The 27,583-nt window shown below is 33.7% G+C and overlaps 3 protein-coding genes and 2 pseudogenes across 3 annotated transcripts; 3 read left to right on the top strand and 2 right to left on the bottom strand.

Annotated features, from left to right (window-relative positions):
* The window catches only part of LOC110603011, a 29,513-nt pseudogene extending 11,652 nt beyond the window's left edge, over window positions 1–17,861 (top strand).
* On the top strand, window positions 1,539–4,184 carry LOC110603009 (putative receptor-like protein kinase At4g00960). The gene is made up of 7 exons (XM_021740648.2): window positions 1,539–2,455; window positions 2,570–2,692; window positions 2,783–2,904; window positions 3,015–3,225; window positions 3,312–3,549; window positions 3,636–3,789; window positions 3,879–4,184. The coding sequence occupies exons 1-7, from the start codon at window positions 1,639–1,641 to the stop codon at window positions 4,182–4,184; spliced, it is 1,971 nt and encodes a 656-aa protein (XP_021596340.1). The 5' UTR covers window positions 1,539–1,638.
* LOC110603015 (cysteine-rich receptor-like protein kinase 25) lies at window positions 4,782–7,706 on the bottom strand. Its single transcript, XM_043952019.1, has 6 exons — window positions 6,800–7,706; window positions 6,515–6,537; window positions 6,164–6,374; window positions 5,782–6,019; window positions 5,363–5,513; window positions 4,782–5,259 (listed from the first exon to the last, which is right to left on the bottom strand). Exons 1-6 carry the CDS (start codon window positions 7,665–7,667, stop codon window positions 4,927–4,929), a joined length of 1,824 nt encoding a protein of 607 aa, XP_043807954.1. The 5' UTR covers window positions 7,668–7,706; the 3' UTR covers window positions 4,782–4,926.
* On the top strand, window positions 14,600–22,487 carry LOC110603010 (annotated as a pseudogene).
* Window positions 22,488–22,734: 247 nt separating this feature from the next.
* LOC110603012 (cysteine-rich receptor-like protein kinase 10) lies at window positions 22,735–25,796 on the bottom strand. Its single transcript, XM_043951932.1, is given in 8 exon segments — window positions 22,735–23,216; window positions 23,320–23,470; window positions 23,748–23,985; window positions 24,130–24,340; window positions 24,481–24,602; window positions 24,717–24,854; window positions 24,931–25,391; window positions 25,393–25,796. Coding segments are annotated over 8 exon segments (1,974 nt in total). The 5' UTR covers window positions 25,713–25,796; the 3' UTR covers window positions 22,735–22,883.
* Window positions 25,797–27,583: the final 1,787 nt, after the last annotated feature.

Below are 27,583 nucleotides of genomic sequence, written 5' to 3'. Positions count from 1 at the left end.
AGAAAAAGATGGAAAAGTGAATGGGTCAAAGTGATTTGACCAAATCACTCGCAGAGACAGAAAACTAAAAACTGGACAGACTCACAGAAAGCGATTGGGGCAGATCGGCCAAGTGATCTGCCCAAATCACCTGCCCCAATCACATTGACAGCAGAAATTGACAGCAGAGCGGGAAATTGTGCAGAAAACAAAATTTCGAATTTTGAGAAGTCCAAATCCAACTCAATCACTGCCAACACAGTCCCAAGAGCCACGAAAGAGTTTCTCACCTAAGAAATTCCATTTGCAATTAAATTTAATATCAAAAGAGGAATCAAAAGCCAAATCAAAAAGGGATTTCAAAATCCTAGATGGATGGGATTCTCCAACTATAAAAGAGCAGCCTCCAAACCAGCAAGGCATCATCTCACCTTTGGAAATTCTGCAGAAAACATAGCAGCTTGTCTCCTTCTTCTTTTCTTCCTTTCTTTTGTGATTTAGTCCACCATGAGTGGCTAAATTTCAATCTTTTCTAGTTGAAATTAGAGAAATTCAGATTTGTGATGAATTGGGAGATTTAAAACTCCATTATTAAACTCTTATTTGCTTTCAATATTTATGCAACTTGATCTTTCTATAATTATTGCTTTGCTTTTGGAATCAATTTAGGCCTATTGCTTTCAATTGTTTGAGTAATATATTATTTGAATGATTTAAGTCCGTAATTGCTTAGGTTGTTTAAACTCAAGTTTAATCAGTTGCATCATCTAAACTTGACCACACGGTTGGCAAGGTTAGAATTAGGTTTCTCTAAGTCTTAATGCAGTTAACAGTTGTTCGATGCTAAAAGCCCCAAGGACGTTCCTTGGCAACTTGTTGACTAGTGTTTGATTAGCGAACGTTTCCTAATCAAACTAGAACTAAAGAGGAATTTGGTTGTGAGAAGCGTCTTCCACAACCAAAACAAATTTATTGAATTAAAATAGGAGTATTAAATAATCAATGATCAATTCTGAACAAACTGAAAAAGATCCATACTTCAACTAGAATCTTTTCCCTATTGAAATTCTCACTTATTTAAATTATTGTTTTCTCTTGCTTTTTAGATTTAATTCATCAAAACAAAACCCCCTCTTTTTATTTATTTGTTATTTACTTGTCTAAGTCATTATTAGGAAAATCCGTAGTGTCAAGTCTCTGTGGTTCCACCCTATTGCCACTATCTGCAAATTATTTTGTTGATTGATAATATGTTTTATTTTTGACGGTTTCGACAACCACTATCAGCAAGTCAAGCTACTTGTCTTTTCTTGACCACAATCCTCTCAGTATTCTAAAAATTCATGTAATTTCCTAAATGTAAAGATAAAAATTAATTTGCTTTATGAAAAAAGAAAAAAAAAAGGATACAATGAATTTTCAGGTTCATTCAGTCTACAAGTTATGCTGATGAACAAACACCTTGACTACTTGCCAAGGGTTGTTGCTGCCGTAGTTGCTACGCTGTGGACGAAAGGAACTATTAACTGTAGATGAAAATCTGTGCTTTTGAGGGAAATTTAATTTGGGCATTTGGCCAATTGCTTCCCACTTTATGCTATATTAGAAATGCCAGTTCTTCTCAGCATCCTATTTCTGTGACGACTTAGAGAAGCTGCTATGGATTATCTATCAATCAGCCATATAAATTTCTCATCCCTGCTTTTTCATTTTCTTCTAATCATCTACCTCACCAATGCTGCTCTTGAGATCTGTTACAACACAGGAAACTTCACAGCCAATAGTACCTATGCCGAAAACCGAGGTCTCCTCCTCTCTTATCTAGCTTCAAACGTCACAGAAAATGGTGGTTTCTACGCAGCCACAGCAGGCCAAGGCACAGACAAAGTTTTTGGTCTGGTGCTTTGCAGAGGAGACACTCCATCAGAACAGTGTCCCAAGTGTGTCAACACAGCAATTGCAAAATTAATTGAAAAGTGTCCTAACCAGAAAGAAGCACTTTTGTCGGTTGGCGAGCCTCCTTGTTTTGCACGCTATGCAAATCGCTCAATTGTTGGACTATTGGAGCTAAATCCTACAGATGCTGGCTATAATGTCAACAACATCGCATCAAATATGGAAGAGTTTGATGAAATATGGAGCAGTCTGATGGCTCGTATAGTAGCAAGAGCTTCCAGGGGATCTTCTAAGGTTAAATTTGCTACTGAAGAAGCAAATTTAACACCCACTCAGAAAATATACGCATTGATGCAGTGCACTCCTGATATTTCCGAGCATAATTGCAGCTATTGCCTACGAGAGACTCTGGGATATTATCGATCTTCTTCCTATGGGAAACAAGGAGTTCATGTTAATAAACCTAGCTGTATTTTCCGATGGGAATTGTATCCATTTTATAATTCTATTGCTGATGCTCCAACTCTTTCACCTTCGCCGCCGCCTCCTCCGCCACCAGCCAATAACACCACCACCAAAGGTAAGCTTTTGTTTCATCATTTCTTTCCATTATATTTCAATTTTTGAGTGAAGCATATATATCTATATATATATATATATATCCATATGAAATTTTTATATCTGGCCTGGACAGGTAACGGAGCTACAGCAGCTCGAACTGTTGTAATCATCACTGCTCCTACAATTTTCTTCGCAGCACTTGTTGGCCTCGCTTGCAGCTTTTTCTATTATAGGAGCTGTAAGAAAAAGACCAAAAGTAAGTTATCATCGTTGTTCTATGTAATTAGCCTTGGTCTCTGTTTGATTTGAAGGGAGAAAAACTAAGAAATTTGTTGATTTTGTGAAGATTTGGAAGAAATTAGTAGCACAGAGTGCCTGAAATTCAATTTTGAGACTATCAGACTTGCAACAAACGACTTCTCTGATAATAATAAGCTCGGACAAGGTGGATTCGGTGCTGTTTACAAGGTAATCATTTAGCCACAACTTATGAAAAATAATGTTTACTAAGCAAAATTCCATGATTCAATTTTATTTTCATCTCTTTCTTTCGTTTTCTTTCAATGATTATGGCTCAGGGTGTGCTTCCAGATGGCCAAGTCGTAGCTATAAAGAGGCTAACAACAAAATCTAAGCAAGGAGAAGTTGATTTTAAGAACGAAGTCATGTTAGTGGCCAGACTTCAACACAGGAATTTGGTTAGGCTATTGGGATTCTGTTTTGAAAGAAATGAAAGGCTTCTCATTTATGAATTTCTTACAAATTCAAGTCTCGACCATTTCATATATGGTATTCCTGAAGTTAATTTATTTAGTGATGTTTTGATAATTAGCTACTGTATTTTCCTTTTTTAAGCATCCCTAGACAATTTGCAGATCAAGAGAAGCGTTTACTAATGGATTGGAACACACGCTACAAAATCATAGTGGGCATAGCTCGAGGAATTCTTTACCTTCATCAAGATTCTCAACTTCGAGTTATTCATCGCGATCTCAAAGTCGGTAATATTTTGCTAGATGAACAAATGAATCCTAAAATTTCAGATTTCGGAACAGCAAGATTATTTCCAACAAATCAATCCGAGGATGCTACAAGTAAAATTATGGGAACCTTGTAAGTATAAGAACATTGTTAAATCTTGTAGTTGCAACATAAATAGTTCTTGCAACATTAATTAATCAAGTAATTGTTGAATTCAGTGGCTACATGGCACCAGAGTATGTATTTCATGGGATCGTCTCAGCGAAGTCGGATGTTTTTAGCTTTGGTGTATTAATTTTGGAAATTATTAGTGGTAAAAGCATTAATAAATTCCGAAATGACGAAGGAGAAGGAGGAAACCTTTTAACATATGTAAGTAAAACATTTTTATCTTTATATTTCTCCTTTACCTTGGCTACTTGATATGGACAAATGAAAAAAAGTTAAAATATTTTGTGCAGGCATGGAAGAATTGGAATGCAGGTACTGCTTCAAAAATCATAGATCCTGTTCTGGTAGGAGCTGCTTCGACAAATGAAATCCTGAGATGTGTCCAAATAGGATTACTATGCATACAAGAAGATGCAGCTAAAAGGCCAACTATGGCTTCGGTGATTCTCATGCTTGATAGCTGCTCTGCTATTCTTTCTGAATTGTCAAGACCTGCATATTTTCTGCATGGCCAAAAAGAGCCAATCACAATTGGTACCCAATCTGCCCAACCTTCAGCTAATCAGTGCTCAATTTCAGAGATGGAACCACGTTAAATATACAGACCAATGTGGGACCCAGCCCACGTGGGATTGAGGGAATCCAGAAAGGCTAATTGGTATACTAATATATATTAGCTAGCTTAAATGATTTGAATTAACCGAATAAGTAGAAAATATGAATAAAAAATTATTTGGCTCAATTTGAATCGTGCTAGTAAGCCCCTTAGCACATTCAAATCATTATTTGTCTTCCAAATGTTGCATTGGTTGTCATTTAGTTTTGGTCCTCTCAACAATTTAACTCTTTAGTTAAATTGCAGAGACCATCTACTTGTGATTATGGAAATAAGTTGAGTTTTGCTCTTTAATTTGTAATGTTTGCCCATATAAGTTTATTTTTCAAGTTTTTGTTCAAATTAATCTATACTATTTATGTGAAAGTAAGAAACAATAATTCAAATATTTTTATGGTAAAATAATTTAATCATTCAAAATTTTCTATTGTTATTTATAAATAATAATTTTAAATTATAAATAACTAAAAATTATTAAGTAATAATTTTAATAATAAATAACATATATTTTATTAACTACTTTAATTAAAATTGTTGAAGCAGATACACAATCAACAATCATAATATAAGTGAGTGAGAAAAAAAATTGTTGTATTGTAATAAAGTGTAATAACAACAACACTAACACTGAAGATTAAAACGTAAATTGAAATTAAAAGATCAAAGTTTCCAATCCTTGAAAACTTCTATCACTTGCCTCAAAGAAAATTTCATTACATTCACTAACGAGGATATACTTCAGTAATTGATCCTTCATCGACAGACCATGACACTGACTTATTAGTGGACTGTTCCGAATCCAACCCATTCCCTGGCATGATCTGCCCCGATTTGCTGTGAAGAAAAAAAGCTGGCTGTTGGGGAATTGGCAGAGTAACAGAGTAACTACTGAACAAGAGAACAATTTTCGCCATTGTTGGTCTGTCAGAAGGATCTTCCTGAACGCATAACAAGCCTATTTGGATGCACCTTAAGACTTCATTTCTTGAATATGAATCTCTCAGAACTGAATCTACCACTTCAAAAGGTGTTTCATTTCTCCAGTGTTTCCAGATCTGCATATGAAAGTTGAATTATTTATTTCCACAGTTTCTGATTCTGTTAATTATTGCTTGGAGGTGATGAAGTGATAGCAAAAGGGAACAAATTTGGACTCACATGGCTGACAAGATCCTCACCGCCGTCAGTTTGATAGAAAGAACTGTTCTTTTTTCCACAAATGATCTCAAGAAGCAAGACGCCAAAGCTGAATACGTCTGATTTGACTGAGAATTGCCCATGCATTGCATATTCCGGAGACATGTATCCGCTGGTGGCAAGCAACATTAATTGATAAAGTCAATGTTATGACAAAACACAATTTTTTTCCAGGCAACACTTAGCTTAAACTAAGTCTGCTTATAGCTATATTATAAATATATGATAAAATCCACACGATTTCTTATTGAGGTGACACTAAAATTTAAATATTTGAATGTATTATGCACATGGAGCAAGAAAAATAAAGAGTTAAGTATTATCGATTTTTATTTGATTAATCTAAAGTGTGAAAAAAAAAAAAAGAATTGCAAACTTACTATGGTCCAACAATTCTACTCGTATTCCCTAGAGTTTGATCAACTCCAAAAATCTTAGCCATACCAAAATCTGAAATTTTTGGATGCATATCTTCATTTAATAAAATATTGCTAGCTTTAAGATCATGATGTATGATTCTAAGGCGAGAATCCTCATGAAGATATAGAATTCCTCGAGCAATTTCTTCTATTATCTTGTAACGCCTTGGCCAATTCAATTGCCTTCGCTTCTCAGGATCTAACAATCATGAAATCAAATATCCGAGTCAAATTTGGTGTTAAATTCAGAAGAAGAATTAATTTGCATAAGAAGAAACAAGTGCATGTACATCATCAATATTGGAATTATGCATTCATAGTCAAATATTTAGGAAATTCAGACCGAATAGAAAGTAGTCGAGGCTTTTGTTGGGAACAAATTCATAAACCAGGATCTTTTCTTCTCCTTCCAGGCAAAATCCTAGCAGCCTCACTAAATTTCTGTGTTGAAGCTTGGCTACCAACAGGACCTCATTCTTGAATTCTTCTGCACCTTGGAAAGAATTTTTCGACAGCCTCTTCACAGCTATTGCTTGTCCATTAGACATTATTCCCTGAGAACTTATCTACGTTAGACAGGCTTTTCTTCATAGCTTCTTACATCCCAAAATCGACCTTTCTTTTGATTAGTTCACTCTTTTGAATGCAAGAAAATCAATATACCATCTTTAGATGATTGCTAATAACCTCTTACCTTATAAACCTCACCAAATCCAACTCAACCGTTGTAATATCACTGTCGGCTGTAGATATAAATTAATTCAGTTCTTTAACGAAACACAGAGGTGGCTTTTTTCTTTTCTTTTTTTCTTTTTGTGTGAAAATGAAACAAAGAAATTTATCATTCTTTACCGCTGCTTTCCCTTATGGTGCCATATTTCTTTCTTTCTCGCCTACAACGTAAATAGTAGCGCATGAAGATGAGTAAAATAGACGCAGTAACTGAAGCAACAATTGCTATAATTGTAGCTTTTGAGACGCCGCTTTTTCCTGTGTGAATACAGAAACATGTCTGAATATTCATCGTAATTAACAGAGACAAAAGATAGTGCAAAATCAACTTTACCTTGTGGTCTTGTTACTGCTGGAGGAGGAGGAGGAGGTGGTAAAGCGGTTGCATTATAGAACTCATATATCTCATACCGAATATTACAGCTTGGGAATAAAACTCTTCCTCCTTGCTTTCCACTACAGCAACCAGGTAACCGAGATATAGCTAACTGCAGACATTGTCCACACACAGACACAGATATGTCAGGCGTGCACTGCGCCAGTGTATAGAGGCTTTGACTCTGAGTGATATTCACTTTCTTGATTGCGAACTTTTTACCAGCTGAAGCGTTTGCAGCCTGCAAAGCTGTATCGTCCATGGTGGTGTCCACTATCTCGTTAAAACGTTCTTGATCTGTTATATTCTGTGAGTTCAACAAATACAAAACAGGTTCTTGGGCCATTCTGGAAAAGATGAACTGGTTTGAATATCGCAGTAGGCATTCATCGTAAAAGATTATAGCCTCTCTTTGCGTGGGGCAGCGTTGGATAATAGCTTGGGTGGCCAAGGTGACACAATCTTTGCAAACATCGGTGCTAAGATCACCACGGCAGAGAAAGAGGCCATAAACGTTGTCGGAGACCTGCCCAGCAGAGGTGTTATAGAATCCACTGAGGTGGGTTGAATTGGATGAAAGGGAAGAGAGAAGAACATCTAGATTTTCCTGGAAGGTGCTGTTTCTGGTGAACGTAGTTGAGTTTGTGCAAAAATGATAACGGTAGGTGACCTGTGCTTGAATGTTCATGATGAGGCTGAGCAAGGAGAGTAGGATTATGAAGGACGCAAGAGTTTGCATTTTGATGTTCTTCCTTAGGGATAACAGGAAGGATTTACCTCTCAGTTGGTCTTTATAAAATTTTCTGAAAATTTGGGCTGAAACTAAATAAATAAATAAATAATCACTCCATCTCATAAAATTAGCATTTTTTGTATTCACATGGTTTAAGAATATATATTTAAATAGTTACATAAATAAAATTTTGTTTAGCCTTAATATATAAGACATACAAATTTAAATGTGAAACCATGCCGTGTGTCAAGGTCACGGCGTATTCGGGATCAAAAGTATAATTTTTTAACATTAAATTTTCAGAAACTGATATTAAAATAAATTAATATAAATTAACGGAAAAAATAAAGATCGAAATAATTTATTATAATTTTTTTTATATATTTATTTTAAAGATATTATATGAGATATATTGATATATTATATTCGGTACGTTCATAAAAAAACAAAAAATCTGTAAACATATATATATAAAAATTATTAAAATAAAATAAAAATAATAATAATTAATTAATTAATTAAAATTAAAAAAAAAATAATTAAAAGCTCTGGTTTCGAGACCTTCCCGAAACCAAAGCAATTTGTGTCCGTCGTCTTCCTGAGATGAAGAAAAACAGAGCATTTGCTCCGTTGATCTAAACAAAAATTTCATCAATTTAATCTCAATCTCTTTCCGCTAAACCTGATCATTCCATAAAATTTTAAAATTCTCAGTTAAATTCTAATCTAAACTAATATTTTGATAAAAAATTTAATAATTTCTTCAAAGACTTCAATATTTAGATAGGTGAGTTTTACCCCTTTTAATCAAATTATTATGATATAATTTATTTTTTTTACTATTTAATAATAATTTTTAATTTGAGAATTAAAAAAGGATATATTTTAATCAGATCCAATTAATGAGATCTTATATTTTTTTAAATTGATGATTTTCATACATTAATCTAAATAATATTTATAGTTTATTTGCCGAATTTTTCTTAAATATATATATAAAAATATATTTAAAATTTTACATTTTATATTTTATATTTTTATTCTAAAATATTTATTTATCACTTGATATATTATTTTTCTTCTTAATTTTAGGGGATGACTCAGCTTCCGGTATAGATAATAGGAGTGCTCCTGCAACCTAAAGTTATTTTGTCCTCGGTACTGATGAGTGGATAAATACATAATATTGATGTTTTTCTTAAATATATTTATATATGTATATACTATTTTATTTATTTAAAATGAAAAATGATAAAATGAATTTATATTTGTTAAATGAATGAAAATTGAATTTAAAGCACAGCTAAATAAATAGCTTAATACACTCTGTATATACACCGAACAGATAACACCTTGATGACAGGTGATTTATTTTCAGCTTAGCATATATTTAAATTATTTTTGGAATAGCTTTTGATATACAGATAGCCTTTGGGGCGTATGTCAGGTGGTCGCCCTTTGGGGGTAGCTCTATACATGTGTATGACCAGTATTTTATTAGCTCTTGAACCAAAATTGTCATCATAGAGTCTAAAATGTCAACATTGCTCTCAGACTGTCATTATTTTAATTTATTATACCTGAGATGCCAGCATTATCCATAGGGAGCATGTTATGAGTGTATGCGGATTTTATTTTTCATATTTATGAATTCTGGATTTATTATTCAGCAGTGAAATCTTAACAATTTATATTCAGCTTATTTTGTATTGATTGAATTAAACTGTATTTATTTAGCTGACTTATTTTAGCCAAGTATTTGGTACTATTAAATATCTAAATTTTATTTTTTCTCATTTGTTATTTATTAAGTACTATTAAGTACCTATTAAGTATTTGGTACTATTAAGTACCATTGGAGATGGATTCGTGGTGTATAGTGATGCTTCTCACAAGGGTTTAGGCTGTGTACTCATGCAACATGGGAAGGTGATAGCTTATACTTCTAGACAACTTAGATCACATGAATTAAATTATCACACCCATGATTTAGAATTAGCTGTAGTTGTGTTTGCATTAAAGACATGGAGGCATTATCTTTATGGTGAGACTTGTCCGATTTTTACAGATTACAAGAGTTTGAAGTATCTTCTCACACAGAAGGAGTTGAATTTAAGGCAGAGACAGTGGATTGAGTTACTTAAGGACTACGACTGTACCATTGAATATCATCCAGGTAAAGCTAATGTGGTAGCTGATGCCCTTAGTCGCAAGTCCTTTAGTAATTTAGCTTATCTCGAAACAGTTCGGCTTCCCTTGTTACTAGAGATCAGATCCTTAAGGGTAGAACTAGCAATGGATGATGTAGGAGCATTGTTGGCAACTCTCAAAGTTCGACCAGTTTTGATAGAAAAAGTCGGAGAAGCCCAAAATCAAGATGAGCAGATGAGTAAAATCAGTAATGAGGTAAGAGATGGCACCCTACCGACTTTTCCCTAAGGGAGGATAGGACTTTAATGTTTGGTGATAGATTATGTGTACCCAAAGTGGAAAGCTTGAAGAGAGAAATTATGGAGGAAGTCCATTGTTCTGCTTACTTTATGCATCGAGGAAGTGCAAAAATGTATAGAGATCTTAAAGAAAATTATTGGTGGCCATGCATAAAGAAAGAAATAGCTGACTTTGTGTCCACATGCTTAGTATGCCAACAGATTAAAGCAGAACATCAACATCCAACAGAAAAGCTGTAACTGCTCTCTATCCCATAATGGAAATGGAAACACATTACTATGGATTTTATTTCTGGGTTGCCTCGTACTTCGCATGGACATAATGCAGTATGGGTGATAGTTGATATATTAGCCAAGTCAGCAAACTTTTTGCCTGTCATGATGGATTATTCTTTGGATAAATTAGCAGAGATCTATGTCAATGAGATTGTAAGACTTCATGGTGCTCCAGTTTCTATTGTTTCAGATAGAGATCTAAGATTCACTTCTCGATTTTGGCCTAACTTGCAAAATGCTTTATGCACTAAGTTGAAGTTTAGCACTTTCTTTCACCCTCAAACAGATGGTCAATCAGAAAGAACTATTCAGACCTTAGAGGTTATGGTGAGGGCTTGTGTGATGGAGTTTAGAGGAAGTTGGGATAGGTATGTGCATTTAATGGAGTTTTCTTATAATAATAGTTATCGTGCTAGTATCGGCATGGCTCCTTATAAAGTTTTGTATGGGAGAAGATGTAGAACACCATTGTGTTGGAATGAGGTAGGAGAAAGACAATTAGAAGGTCGAGAATTAGTGCAACACACTACAGATAAAATTCAGACGATCAGAAGTAGATTAAAAGTAGCACAAGACAGACAGAAGAGTTATGCAGATCTAAAAAGAAAGATATTGAATATAATGTTGGTGACAAGGTATTTCTAAAGATCTCTCCTTGGAAAAGGGTTGTACGTTTTGGTAGACGTGGAAAATTGAGTCCATGATTCATAAGACCATATGAGATTTTAGAGAGAATTGGACCAATTGCTTATTGTTTAGCACTACCTCCAGAGCTATTACAGATTTATGATGTCTTTCACGTATCTGTGTTAAGGAAATACAGAAGTGATCATTCCCACATCTTCCAGAAACAACCTATCGAATTGAGAGAAGATTTAACGTACGAAGAAGAGCCAATAGAGATCATTGCCAAAGAAGAGAAGGTTCTAAGGAGCAAGATAATACACATAGTTAAAGTTCGATGGAGTAACCACTCTACTAAAGAAGCTACTTGGGAAAAAGAAGGGAATGTACAAATTCAATTTCCACATTTATTTCCTTCATCAGGTATGTAAAGTTTTGAGGACGAAATTTCTTTTAGGAGAAAAGAATTATTATACCCGGCCCGCTTATAAAAAAAAGTCCATAAACATATATATATATTAAAATAAAATTAAAAATAATAATAATAAATAAATAAATAAATAATTAAAAGCTCTGGTTTCGGGACCCTTTCCAAAACCAAAGCAATTTGTGTCCATCATCTTCCTCAGATTAAGAATAACAGAGCATTTACTTTGTTAATTTAAACAAAAAATTTCACCCTTTTAATCCAAATCTCTTCCTCTCAACCCAATCAATCTATAAACTTTTAAAATTCTCAGTTAGATCTTAATTTAAACTAATATCCTGATAAAAAATTCAGTAATTTCTTACAGAGACTTCAATATTTAGATAGGTAAGTTTTATCCTTTTTAATCAAATTATTACGATATAATTTATTTTCTCTACCATTTAATAGTGATTTTTGCAATCTGAATTTTAAAAGAGGATATGTTTTAGTTAGACCCAATTAATGAGATTCTATATTTTTTTAAATTGATGATTTTCATAGGTTAATCTAAATAATATTTATAGTTTATTGTGTATTTTTATTGAGCCTGTGTAATTTTGGGAGGTCTAGTTATGCCGAAATATTGTTCAATTTTTCTTAAAAATATATATATAAACATATTTAAAATTTCGCATTTTATGTTTTATATTTTCATCATATAATATTTATTTATTACTTGATATATTATTTTTCTTCTTAATTTTATTGAACGACCCAGCTTCCAGTATAGACAATAGGGGTGCTCCTGCAAACTAAGGTTATTTTGTTCCCAGTATTGGTGAGCGGATAAATATGTAACATTGATACTTTTCTTAAATATATTTATATATGTATATGCTATTTTATTTATTTAAAATGGAAAATGATAAAATGAATTTATATTTATTGAATGAATGAAAATTGAATTTAAAGTACAGCTGAATAAATAGCCGAATACACTCTGTATATGCACCGAATAGATAATACATTGATGACAGGTGATTTATTTTTAGCTTAACATATATTTATATTGTATTTGGGACAGATCTTGATATACAGATAGCCTTTGGGGCATATGTCAGATGGTCACCTTTTGGGGTAGCTCTGCGCATGTGTATGACCAGTATTTTATTAGTTCTTGCGCCAAAATTGTCATCTTAGAGCCTAAGATATCAGTATCACTCTCAGACTGTCATTATTTTATTTCATTACACCTGAGATGTCAGCATTATGCAGATTTTATTTTTTACATTTATAAATTTTATATTTATTATTCAGCAGTGAAATCTTAGCAATTTATATTCAGCTTACTTTGTATTGATTGAATTAAACTGTATTTATTCAGCTGACTTATTTTAGCAAAGTATTCGGTACTATTAAGTACCTAAACTTTATCTTTTCCCTTTATTATTTATTTATTCGCTTAGTGAGTAAATTGTACTCACCCCTTATACTTTTAATATTACCGATTCTTTTTGGTGATCCACTCCTAGCAGTCTTCATCTTCTAGTTTTATCATTCCTTCCACTTCGTCCACTCAGAATCTAGAGGAGGTCAGACCAATTTTAAGTTCTTTGCAACTTTTTTATAATTTTGGGAGATAATATATAAATTGTATATTCAAGTGCTGGATATATTTTGTTTAGTGTAAATATATTATGAATTGACTAGACCATCCATCAGTCCTCTCTTATATGTTTAATATTTTAAAATTATAGCAGATTATATGTATTTATATGTATAAATATCATGAAAAATTCTGTCAGTTTTTCGATTCATATCCGTCTCTACAGATTAGAGAATTGGTGTGACATGATGTCTCCTCCTAAAACAAGCCTATTTGTTTTCAAGACTCCTTAGGGAAGAGTGACTAAATAGCCACCGATTGGGGTTGGATCTAATTGTGTCTTCATTCCTTGTAGACCGTTTTCCGTCTATAATGGAGGTGAGAATTATGATAGCGATTATATTGATGATAATACATAATTACTATTTTACTTCTGGAATAAAATAAGTAGTTTGTTCATGAATTCTCATATTTAATTTTTATCTCTTGTGTTTGCAGTAAGATTTTTTATTAACCGCTGCCTATTGATTTCGTTGTTCAGTTATATAATTTTAAACTCATCAAATTAGTTATATTTACTGAATATCAAATAATCCTAAAAACCGATTTAGTTTGAAAGTGTTCAAATTAAGTGCATGAATAACACGCAGGAAAGAAAACAGGAAGGTTCAAAGTTTAAACTGTGGAGAAAGAAAATTTGATTTTCTCTTTAACTTGTTTTAACAAAACTCTGAACATAATACTTTTCTCTTTTACATTTTTCAATTTTCTTTTAAAGAAATTTTACAGGGTAAATATGTAAATTCAAAACACCTTGACTTGTCTCCCACTTTCAAATTTCCACCTTTCATACGTAGTAGCAGTCATTAGTCAAGCAAACATAGTTTACGTGGCTGTCAGGGTGAGGCAGTTGAGTGAATCCTAAGTTGAAATGGTGCAAGTTGAAAAATCAGAAACTAGAAAAGATAAACCATGGAAAGGTCCTATATTACTGCTGTCCCATGAAGTTTAACATATGGTTAATTATTAATTATAATAAAATTTTTTAAAAATTACTTTTTAATTTTTAAAATTTAAATATAATTAATCGTTTTATTTTTCTATTTTTAAAACTTAAAACTTTCAAATTTAAAACTTTGAATTTATAGTTGTAGAGAAAATCTATAATTTAGAGTATTAAAAGACATCATGTAATTATGTGTTTTTTTTTTTTTTTGCTTTATACCAATAAACGATAATTTATTATTTAAATTCTCAGCGGCACAACATTATAAACCAAGCAAATTATTTTATCCAAATTCCTACCATTTGGTGTTTGTGAAGGTAGGAAAAATTCCACAGTAAACCCATCACCTGTGCTTGTTGATGGATAAATACCTTTGACTCCAGAGAAAAAATTTGTCTGAACTCATTTATCATGTTCTAAGAGATTCTTCAAGAAAATATATAGGAACTAGTTTATTATCCCTTGAGTCCATAATGCACGGATTCATCTAAAAATTTTTTGGACTCGAGGATGCAAAGTTATCGTAACCATACGACGTGGTCGCTACGGTGGTTGCAAAGTCAGTGCAATCGTACGTGGTCCCGCTGTGGTTGATTGCAACCATGAACTAGCATATAATGGGCAGATGCAGCTATGGAAAAAGATCAGAACTTTTGAGAGAAATTTAATTAGCATCCTACTTCAGTGACTTAGTGAAACTACCATGGCGTATCTATCAGCCAGACATATAAATATCTTACCTCTTCTTCTCCATTTTCTTATGATCATCCATCTCACCGATGCTCTGGAATGTTACAAAACAGGAAACTTCACAGCCAACAGTACCTATGCCAAAAACCGGGGACTCATCCTCTCTTACCTAGCTTCAAATGTCACAGAAAATGGTGGTTTCTACACGGCCACAGTAGGCCAAGGCCCAGATAAAGTTTATGGTATGGTGCTTTGCAGAGCAGACACTCCATCAGAAGAGTGTTCCAAGTGTGTCAATACAGCAATTGCAGAATTAGTTGAACAGTGTCCTAACCAAAAAGAAGCGCTTTCATGGGGTGGGGATCCTCCTTGTATTATACGCTATGCAAATCGCTCGATTGTTGGACTATTGGAGCTAAGTCCTACAGATGCTGGCTCTAATGTCAACAACATCACATCCAATATGGAAGAGTTTGATCAGATATGGGGTAGTTTGATGGATCGTGTAGTAACAAAAGCTTCCATGGGCTCTTCTAAGGTTAAATTTGCGACTGAAGAAGCAAACTTAACACCCTTTCAGAAAATATACGCATTGATGCTGTGTACTCCTGATATTTCCAAAGGTAATTGCAGCTATTGCCTACGAGAGTCAGTGGAATATTATCAATCTTGTTGCCATGGGAAGCAAGGAGGTTATGTTCAGAAACCTAACTGTATTTTCCGATGGGATTTGTATCGATTCTACAATTCTATTGCTGATGCTCCAACTCCAACAACGCCTCCTCCACCACTCAGTATTTCTCCCCCACCAGCCAATAATACCACAAGCAAAGGTAAGCTTTTGCATCCCACCAAAAAGTTCTGACGATTGTTTCATAACTTCATCCATTATGTTTCAGTTTCTTATGAAATTTTACATATGGCCTGGACAGGTAATGGAACTACATCAGGTCGAACTGTTGTAATCATCACTGTTCCTACAATTAGCTTCGCAGCAGTTGTTGTCCTAACTTGCAGCCTTTTCTATTATAGGAACCGTAAGAAAAGGACCAAAAGTAAGAGGAACCGTAAGAAAAGGACCAAAAGTAAGTTATTTTAGTATTTTTGTTGCTGCATATAGAAAGAGCTTGGATTAGATCATCGTTCTTCTATGTAACTAACCCTGATCTGCTCTCTGTTGGATTTGAAGGGACAAAAACTAAGAAATTTGAGAGAGATTACTTTTCTAGCTTTTTTCTTTTTTCATACGGGCTTTCTGCAATACATGGCTAAACTTGAAACTTGTAGAAATTTTGGAATTTGAAGCAAACTCTCATATGCTTCAACACACTTAAGGCAGCAAATAAAGCTTGAATCACCTAGGATGATTACTTAAATTAATTTAATGTTATTTGCATATGTATTAATTCCTTGTTAATCTCATGAAGAGGTGGATGAAAGTAGTAGCACAGAGTGCATGAAATTCAATTTCGAGACTATTAGACTCGCAACAAAAGACTTCTCTGATAATAATAAGCTCGGACAAGGTGGATTTGGTGCTGTTTACAAGGTAGTTATTTAGCCACAACGTATGAAAACTAATTTTTACTTAGCAAAATCCCATGATTCAATCTGATTTTCATCTCTTCCATCTTTTTTTTTTTATATGATTATGGTTCAGGGTGTGCTTCCAGATGGCCAAGTCGTCGCTATAAAGAGGATAGCAAGAATCTCTAAGCAAGGAGAAGCCGATTTTAAGAATGAGGTTATGTTGGTGGCCAGACTTCAACACAGGAATTTGGTTAGACTATTGGGGTTCTGTTTTGAAAGAAATGAGAGGCTTCTCGTATATGAATTTGTTAAAAATTCAAGTCTTGACCATTTCATATATGGTACTCATTTTAATATTAATATTGGAAAGCTTCCCTTGATCGAATAACATGAAAAAAAAAAAAACGAGTATTAAGTTTGTGATTTTGCAGATCGAGAGAAGCGTTTGCTAATGGATTGGAGCACATCAAGATTCTCGGCTTCGGATTATTCACCGTGATCTCAAAGTCAGTAATATTCTACTAGATGAACAAATGAATCCTAAAATTTCGGATTTCGGAACAGCAAGATTATTTCCAACAAATCAATCTGAGGATGCTACAAGTAAAATCATGGGAACCTTGTAAGTGTAAGAATATAGTTAGATCATGTACTTGCTACTAATTCTCTTACACATCAGTGGTAGTGATTGATCGATTTTTCTCAATATTTTTTTACCTCTTGCAATAAATATTTTTTTTAATTAGCCAGTAATTGTTGAATCCAGCGGCTACATGGCACCGGAGTATGCATTTCGTGGGATCGTCTCAGTGAAGTCAGATGTTTTTAGCTTTGGTGTATTAATTTTGGAAATTATTAGTGGTCAAAACATTAATAAATTCCAAATCGATGAAGAAGGAAGCCTTTTAACTTATGTAAGTTGAATTTTTATTTTTTTTTAATCTCTATTTTCTCCTTTACCTTGGCTACTGAATCTGGATATGGACAAATCTAAAAAATAATTAAAATATTTTGTGCAGGCATGGGAGAATTGGAATGCAGGTACTGCTTCAAAAATCATAGATCCTGTTCTGGTAGGAGCTGCTTCAACAAATGAAATCCTGAGATGTGTCCAAATAGGATTGCTATGCATACAAGAAGATGCAGCTAAAAGGCCAACTATGGCTTCGGTGATTCTCATGCTTGATAGCTGCTCTGCTGTTATTTCTGAACTGTCAAGACCTGCATATTTTCTGCATAGCCAACAAGAGCCAATCACAATTGGTACTCAATCCAAAAGACGATCTGCCCAACCTTCAGCTAATGAGTGCTCAATTTCAGAGATGGAACCACGTTAAATAAATATACAGGAGCAACTCAGCAGATCGTAGCATTTATCTTCGAGAGATTGCATTGCTTTTCATTTAGTTATGGTACTATCAAACTCGCCCATCGCTGTAGGGAGTCTGCTGCAAGTTTCTTCCCACTTGCCAATGAAGTTTCAATGCTTTATAACTAATAAGTGGTGCGTGTGATATGAGAGCAATTTGCCAAATGTCTGATATTTAGAAAAAAAAATTCTCAAATATCTGTGGTTTGAAAGGCAATATTTAAGACAATACCGTTGTAAGTAATAATGGATAATCTCTTTTGTCGCAGCCAATCCCACGTAGGTTGGAGAAGTGTTTGATTAAGAGTTTGTGTACATACCTCACAAATTACTTTGAAAAAAAAATTTAAAAATTATTTACATCAGTTTTAATCAAGCCAATATAATTAATATAACGAGGTGGAGCTAATTACAATTTAGTAGCTGTACTACAACAGAGTTTAAAATTAATATATTACAATATCATATAAAAATAACTAATTGAAAGATGCATATAAAAAATAAAAAAATATAAAAATATAAAATCAATACAAATAATGCGAGTGCACAGTATAAAAAAGTCATAATAAAATTATGATTCTTTTCTCTTAATTTCATAATTTTTATTTATTCATTTTTTAATTATTTTAAAATTATTATTTACTTTCTTTTTTATAGACTACAGTAATATATAAATTGTCTATTATAATCATATTTTATTTTTTTTTTATTTTTAAAAAAATTTTTAAAATAATTTTTAATATTTAATAAAATTTAATATATTTAAAATAAATATAATTAAAAATTAATAAAAAAATATATTTCTTAATATGTATGAAAAACTACTATTAACAAAAATTATAAGACGGAATAAATATTACCACACGATTTTACTATGTCTAAATCTCATATGCATATTTTAGTCTTAACAATTGGATGATTTTCAACTTTCAAAATCCACTATAATTATTCTTATTTAGACTCATTCATAATAAATTTAAGACATTTAATCTTCATTTATTTGTAAAAAATAATATTTGAAAAATATTTTTTAATAAAATAATTTAATTTTCATTACTTAATTTTTATTTTAAAAATAAAATTTATTAACAAATTTATACATTGAAATATTAATAAGAATTTAAATTTTCTCTTTTTAAAAAAAAAATTTATAAAATAGCTTACTTTTTCTTTTGATGAATAAAATATTTTCTATCAACTAAATTTTTTTCGATATGGATATTTTCATATATGATGAAAAATTTTAAAATTAAAAAGTTTTAAAATTTTTTATTCCAAACAAAAATTTTATAAGAAAAGAAATTAATATAATTGAATTCTTATAAGATTTTTTATTTAAAACGGAGGATGGATAATTGCTTCAAATATTAGAAAATATAAAAAAATATTTTTTAAAAATATATTTTCTGTGAAACGAACGAAACTTTATCCATGAGTTTTTTTTTATTCTTATATGATCCATCATAGTTTAAATACTATTAAAAAGTTTTACTATGATTTGAATTTAAAACTTAAGCAATGTCAATAAATTTAATGAGCTGACAGTTCCCCAGCGATTATGCCTACTTGGAGCAAGTCAAGCTACTTTTCTTTTCTTGACCACAATCCTCCCTATATTCTAAAAGTTCATGTAATTTCCTAAATGTAAAGATAAAAATTAATTTGCTTTATGAAAAAAAAAAAAAAAAAAAAAAGATACAATGAATTTTCAGGTTCATCCAGTCTACAAGTTATGCTGATGAACAAAGACCTTGACTACTTGCCAAAGGTTGTTGCTGCCGTAGTTGCTACGCTGTGGACGAAAGGAACTATTAACTGTAGAAGAAAATCTGTGCTTTTGAGGGAAATTTAATTTGGGCATTTGGCCAATTGCTTCCCACTTTATGCTATATTAGAAATGCCAGTTCTTCTCAGCATCCTATTTCTGTGACGACTTAGAGAAGCTGCTATGGATTATCTATCAATCAGCCATATAAATTTCTCATCCCTGCTTTTTCATTTTCTTCTAATCATCTACCTCACCAATGCTGCTCTTGAGATCTGTTACAACACAGGAAACTTCACAGCCAATAGTACCTATGCCGAAAACCGAGGTCTCCTCCTCTCTTATCTAGCTTCAAACGTCACAGAAAATGGTGGTTTCTACGCAGCCACAGCAGGCCAAGGCAAAGACAAAGTTTATGGTCTGGTGCTTTGCAGAGGAGACACTCCATCAGAACAGTGTCCCAAGTGTGTCAACACAGCAATTGCAAAATTAATTGAAAAGTGTCCTAACCAGAAAGAAGCACTTTTGTCGGATGGCGATCCTCCTTGTTTTACACGCTATGCAAATCGCTCAATTGTTGGACTATTGGAGCTAAATCCTACAGATGCTGGCTATAATGTCAACAACATCGCATCAAATATGGAAGAGTTTGATGAAATATGGAGCAGTCTGATGGCTCGTATAGTAGCAAGAGCTTCCAGGGGATCTTCTAAGGTTAAATTTGCTACTGAAGAAGCAAATTTAACACCCACTCAGAAAATATACGCATTGATGCAGTGCATTCCTGATATTTCCGAGCGTAATTGCAGCTATTGCTTACGAGAGACTGTGGGATATTATCGATCTTGTTGCTATGGGAAACAAGGAGGTTATGTTAATAAACCTAGCTGTATTTTCCGATGGGATTTGTATCCATTTTATAATTCTATTGCTGATGCTCCAACTCTTTCACCTTCGCCGCCGCCTCCTCCGCCACTCAGTATTTTTCCTCCACCAGCCAATAACACCACCACCAAAGGTAAGCTTTTGTTTCATCATTTCTTTCCATTATATTTCAATTTTTGAGTGAAGCATATATATATATATATATATATATATATATATATATATATATATATATATCCATATGAAATTTTTATATCTGGCCTGGACAGATAACGGAGCTACAGCAGCTCGAACTGTTGTAATCATCACTGTTCCTACAAGTTTCTTCGCAGCACTTGTTGGCCTCGCTTGCAGCTTTTTCTATTATAGGAGCTGTAAGAAAAAGACCAAAAGTAAGTTATCATCGTTGTTCTATGTAATTAACCTTGGTATCTGTTTGATTTGAAGGGAGAAAAACTAAGAAGTTTGTTGATTTTGTGAAGATTTGGAAGAAATTAGTAGCACAGAGTGCCTGAAATTCAATTTTGAGACTATCAGACTTGCAACAAACGACTTCTCTGATAATAATAAGCTCGGACAAGGTGGATTCGGTGCTGTTTACAAGGTAATCATTTAGCCACAACGTATGAAAAATAATGTTTACTAAGCAAAATTCCATGATTCAATTTTATTTTCATCTCTTTCTTTCGTTTTTTTAAATGATTATGGCTCAGGGTGTGCTTCCAGATGGCCAAGTGGTAGCTATAAAGAGGCTAGCAAGAAAATCTAAGCAAGGAGAAGTTGATTTTAAGAACGAAGTCATGTTAGTGGCCAGACTTCAACACAGGAATTTGGTTAGGCTATTGGGATTCTGTTTTGAAAGAAATGAAAGGCTTCTCATTTATGAATTTCTTACAAATTCAAGTCTCGACCATTTCATATATGGTATTCCTAAAGTTAATTTATTTACTGATGTTTTGATAATTAGCTACTGTATTTTCCTTTTTTAAGCATCCCTAGACAATTTGCAGATCAAGGGAAGCGTTTACTAATGGAATGGAACACACGCTACAAAATTATAGTGGGCATAGCTCGAGGAATTCTTTACCTTCATCAAGATTCTCAACTTCGAGTTATTCATCGCGATCTCAAAGTCGGTAATATTTTGCTAGATGAACAAATGAATCCTAAAATTTCAGATTTCGGAACAGCAAGATTATTTCCAACAAATCAATCCGAGGATGCTACAAGTAAAATTATGGGAACCTTGTAAGTATAAGAACATTGTTAAATCTTGTAGTTGCAACATAAATAGTTCTTGCAACATTAATTAATCAAGTAATTGTTGAATTCAGTGGCTACATGGCACCAGAGTATGTATTTCATGGGATCGTCTCAGCGAAGTCGGATGTTTTTAGCTTTGGTGTATTAATTTTGGAAATTATTAGTGGTCAAAGCATTAATAAATTCCGAAATGATGAAGGAGAAGAAGGAAACCTTTTAACATATGTAAGTAAAACATTTTTATCTTTATATTTCTCCTTTACCTTGGCTACTTGATATGGACAAATGAAAAAAAGTTAAAATATTTTGTGCAGGCATGGAAGAATTGGAATGCAGGTACTGCTTCAAAAATCATAGATCCTGTTCTGGTAGGAGCTGCTTCGACAAATGAAATCCTGAGATGTGTCCAAATAGGATTACTATGCATACAAGAAGATGCAGCTAAAAGGCCAACTATGGCTTCGGTGATTCTCATGCTTGATAGCTGCTCTGCTATTCTTTCTGAATTGTCAAGACCTGCATATTTTCTGCATGGCCAAAAAGAGCCAATCACAATTGGTACCCAATCTGCCCAACCTTCAGCTAATCAGTGCTCAATTTCAGAGATGGAACCACGTTAAATATACAGACCAATGTGGGACCCAGCCCACGTGGGATTGAGGGAATCCAGAAAGGCTAATTGGTATACTAATATATATTAGCTAGCTTAAATGATTTGAATTAACCGAATAAGTAAAAAATATGGATAAAAAATTATTTGGCTCAAATCGTGCTAGTAAGCCCCTTAGCACATTATTTGTCTTCCAAATGTTGCATTGGTTGTCATTTAGTTTTGGTCCTCTCAACAATTTAACTCTTTAGTTAAATTGCAGAGACCATCTACTTGTGATTATGGAAATAAGTTGAGTTTTGCTCTTTAATTTGTAATGTTTGCCCAAATAAGTTTATTTTTCAAGTTTTTGTTCAAATTAATCTATACTATTTATGTGAAAGTAAGAAACAATAATTCAAATATTTTTATGGTAAAATAATTTAATCATTCAAAATTTTCTATTGTTATTTATAAATAATAATTTTAAATTCTAAATAACTAAAAATTATTAAGTAATAATTTTAATAATAAATAACATATATTTTATTAACTACTTTAATTAAAATTGTTGAAGCAGATACACAATCAACAATCATAATATAAGTGAGTGAGAAAAAAAAATTGCTGTATTGTAACAAAGTGTAATAACAACAACACTAACACTGAAGATTGAAACGTGAATTGAAATTAAAAGATCAAAGTTTCCAATCCTTGAAAACTTCTATCACTTACCTCAAAGAAAATTTCATTACATTCACTAACGAGGATATACTTCAGTAATTGATCCTTCATCGACAGACCATGACACTGACTTATTAGTGGACTGTTCCGAATCCAACCCATTCCCTGGCATGATCTGCTCCGATTTGCTGTGAAGAAAAAAAGCTGGCTGTTGGGGAACTGGCAGAGTAACAGAGTAACTACTGAACAAGAGAACAATTTTCGCCATTGTTGGTCTGTCAGAAGGATCTTCCTGAACGCATAACAAGCCTATTTGGATGCACCTTAAGGCTTCATTTCTTGAATATGAATCTCTCAGAACTGAATCTACCACTTCAAAAGGTGTTTCATTTCTCCAGTGTTTCCAGATCTGCATATGAAAGTTGAATTATTTATTTCCACAGTTTCTGATTCTGTTAATTATTGCTTGGATGTGATGAAGTGATAGCAAAAGGGGACAAATTTGGACTCACATGGCTGACGAGATCCTCACCGCCGTCAGTTTGATAGAAAGAACTGTTCTTTTTTCCACAAATGATCTCAAGAAGCAAGACGCCAAAGCTGTATACGTCTGATTTGACTGAGAATTGCCCATGCATTGCATATTCCGGAGACATGTATCCGCTGGTGGCAAGCAACATTAATTGATAGAGTAAATGTTATGACAAAACACAATTTTTTTCCAGGCAACACTTAGCCTAAACTAAGTCTGTGCATAGCTATAATATAAATATATGATGAAATCCACACGATTTCTTATTGAGGTGACACTAAAATTTAAATATTTGAATGTATTATAATGCAAGTGAGATCATGCAAAGCAGTATCGAACTCAAGAGCTCACAATTATATAACGACTCTTGCAACATTAAGCTAAAAAAAAATAGAATTGCAAACTTACTATGTTCCGACAATTCTACTTGTATTCCCTTGAGTTTGATCAACTCCAAAAATCTTAGCCATACCAAAATCTGAAACTTTTGGATGCATATCTTCATTTAATAAAATATTGCTAGCTTTAAGATCACGATGGATGATTCTAAGGCGAGAATCCTCATGAAGATATAGAATTCCTCGAGCAATTTCTTCTATTATCTTATAACGCCTTGGCCAATTCAATTGCCTTCGCTTCTCAGGATCTAACAATCATGAAATCAAATATCCGAGTCAAAGTTGGTGTTAAATTCGGAAGAAGAATTAATTTGCATAAGAAGAAACAAGTGCATGTACATCATCAATATTGGAATTATGCATTCATAGTCAAATATTTAGGAAATTCAGACCGAATAGAAAGTAGTCGAGGCTTTTGTTGGGAACAAATTCATAAACCAGGATCTTTTCTTCTCCTTCCAGGCAAAATCCTAGCAGCCTCACTAAATTTCTGTGTTGAAGCTTGGCTACCAACAGGACCTCATTCTTGAATTCTTCTGCACCTTGTAAAGAATTTCTCGACAGCCTCTTCACAGCTATTGCTTGTCCATTAGACATTATTCCCTGAGAACTTATCTACGTTAGACAGGCTCTTCTTCATAGCTTCTTACATCCCAAAATTGACCTTTCTTTTGATTAGTTCACTCTTTTGAATGCAAGAAAATCAATATACCATCTTTAGATGATTGCTAATAACCTCTTACCTTATAAACCTCACCAAATCCACCTTCACCCAATTTATTATCATTGGAGAAATTATTTGTGGCAGCTTCTATTGTACCCAAATCAAATTGCAAGGACTCAACCGTTGTAATATCACTGTCGGCTGTAGATGTAAATTAATTCAGTTCTTTAACGAAACACAGAGGCGGCTTTTTTCTTTTCTTTTTTTTTTTTTTTTGTGTGTGAAAATGAAACAAAGAAATTTATCATTCTTTACCGCTGTTTTCCCTTATGGTGCCATATTTCTTTCTTTCTCGCCTACAACGTAAATAGTAACCCATGAAGATGAGTAAAATAGACGCAGTAACTGAAGCAACAATTGCTATAATTGTAGCTTTTGAGACGCCGCTTTTTCCTGCGTGAATACAGAAACATGTCTGAATATTCATCGTAATTAACAGAGACAAAAGATGGTGCAAAATCAACTTTACCTTGTGGTCTTGTTACTGCTGGAGGAGGAGGAGGAGGAGGTGGTAAAGCGGTTGCATTATAGAACTCATATATCTCATACCGAATATTACAGCTTGGGAATAAAACTCTTCCTCCTTGCTTTCCACTACAGCAACCAGGTAACCGAGATATAGCTAACTGCAGACATTGTCCACACACAGACACAGATATGTCAGGCGTGCACTGCGCCAGTGTATAGAGGCTTTGACTCTGAGTGATATTCACTTTCTTGATTGCGAACTTTTTACCAGCTGAAGCGTTTGCAGCCTGCAAAGCTGTATCGTCCATGGTGGTGTCCACTATCTCGTTAAAACGTTCTTGATCTGTTATATTCTGTGAGTTCAACAAATACAAAACAGGTTCTTGGGCCATTCTGGAAAAGATGAACTGGTTTGAATATCGCAGTAGGCATTCATCGTAAAAGATTATAGCCTCTTTGCGTGGGGCAGCGTTGGATAATAGCTTGGGTGGCCAAGGTGACACAATCTTTGCAAACATCGGTGCTAAGATCACCACGGCAGAGAAAGAGGCCATAAACGTTGTCGGAGACCTGCCCAGCAGAGGTGTTATAGAATCCACTGAGGTGGGTTGAATTGGATGAAAGGGAAGAGAGAAGAACATCTAGATTTTCCTGGAAGGTGCTGTTTCTGGTGAACGTAGTTGAGTTTGTGCAAAAATGATAACGGTAGGTGACCTGTGCTTGAATGTTCATGATGAGGCTGAGCAAGGAGAGTAGGATTATGAAGGACGCAAGAGTTTGCATTTTGATGTTCTTCCTTGAGGGATAACAGGAAGGATTTACCTCTCAGTTGGTCTTTATAAAATTTTCTGAAATTTTGGGCTGAAACTAAATAAATAAATAAATAATCACTCCATCTCATAAAATTAGCATTATTTCTATTCACATGGTTTAAGAATATATATTTAAATAGTTACATAAATAAAATTTTGATTAGCCTTAAGATATAAGACATACAAATTTAAATGTGAAACTATGGGGTGTGTCAAAGTCACATAGTATTCAGGATCAATAGTATAATTTTTCAATATTGAAATTTTTAGAAACCGATATTAGGATAAATTAGTATAAATTAGTGGAAAAATAAGGGTTGAAATAATTTATTATAATTCATTTCTATATATTTATTTTGGAGGTATCATATGAGACATGTTGATGTTTCTTCCTAAAATAAGTCTATTTATTTTCAAAATTTTTTAGGAAGAGTGACTAGATAGCCACCGGGTAGGGCTGAACTACAAAAATTTTGAGTTGTACATTCACTCTTTGTATACCGTTTCATCTATCTATAATGGAGGTGAGAATTACGGTAATAATTGTGTTGATAATAATGTATAATTATTAATTTATTCCTGAAATAAAATTTCTTATGTTTAATTCTTATCTCTTATGTTTATTATAAAATTTTTAATTGAATACTACGTGTTGATTTTGTTGTCCAATTATATAATCTTAACTTATTAAATTATTTATATTTACTTAATATTGAGTAATTTTAAAGATCAATTTAATTTAAAAGTGTTTAAATCAAATTGATTTATCGCAAGATTTAAGGTTAGTATTAAAATCTGAAACTGTGAGACAGTGCATGAATAACATGCAGGAAAGAAAACAGGAAGGTTCAAAGTTTAAACTGTGGAGAAAGAAAATTTGATTTTCTCTTTAACTTGTTTTAACAAAACTCTGAACATAATACTTTTCTCTTTTACATTTTTCAATTTTCCTTTAAAGAAATGTTACAGGGTAAATATGTAAATTCAAAACTGGTACAACTGGTACTCACTCTCACCAGACTATTCCCTTAAAGTGGGAGGTCAAGGGTTCGAGCAGTGGGGGAGGCGACCTAATTCCCAGAGGAAGGAATTGGGCCAAATCCACTCGGGCTAGGGCGGGCCGTAATGGCTCCCCCGAGGGACAAATCCTGCCTGGAACTCGTGAGGGTGAAGGGATGTTAAGAGCTGCTCACGACGCCAGTGGAAAGCCCGAGGTGGCGAGAGGCCAGGCGAGGGATAGCCCTGGGCCGTGAGTGGTAACAGTGTCGTGCGTACGGGCCGGGCTGTTACATAAAAAGGTGAGACAGGAAGTCCAGGAGCCTTTGACTACGCCCTGGCAGGTATAGCGAAGTCCAAGAGCCTTTGACTACGCCCTGGCAGGTATAGCAAAGTCCAGGAGCCTTTGACTACGCCCTGACAATGGTAAGTACAGAGGTGTTATATACACATATACATATATGACAGGAAGACCAGGTGCTCGATTCTACGCCCTGGCACAGAGTTACTGGGACTATGTGGTGACAGGTTTACTCTTGATGTGGCTTGTCTGTGCTATGGTGCATTCCATGAGATCATATTTTACTGAGATGTTTTACTGTTCTACTCACTGGGCTATAGAGCTCATCCCACTCCCTTAACCCCAGTTTTGCAGGTTCAGTGTACAGTGTACAGGGACAGTCCAGCAGAGTACAGGAAAAGTAAAGAGATCTGTAATAGCTTAGAGTGGACATGTAATATTAAAAAGATGTAATAGTTGTTGCTTGACCTAGTGATGTATATTTTGTACATGATCTGTATATGTATATATGTTTTCCTGTATGTGAAAACCAGGCTTAACAGGTA

This window comes from Manihot esculenta, chromosome 16 (genome assembly GCF_001659605.2).
Source record: "Manihot esculenta cultivar AM560-2 chromosome 16, M.esculenta_v8, whole genome shotgun sequence".
Classification (NCBI taxonomy): domain Eukaryota; kingdom Viridiplantae; phylum Streptophyta; class Magnoliopsida; order Malpighiales; family Euphorbiaceae; genus Manihot; species Manihot esculenta.
The sequence above is the reverse complement of the archived record's forward strand: the minus strand, read 5'-3'. Positions and strand labels throughout refer to the sequence as shown.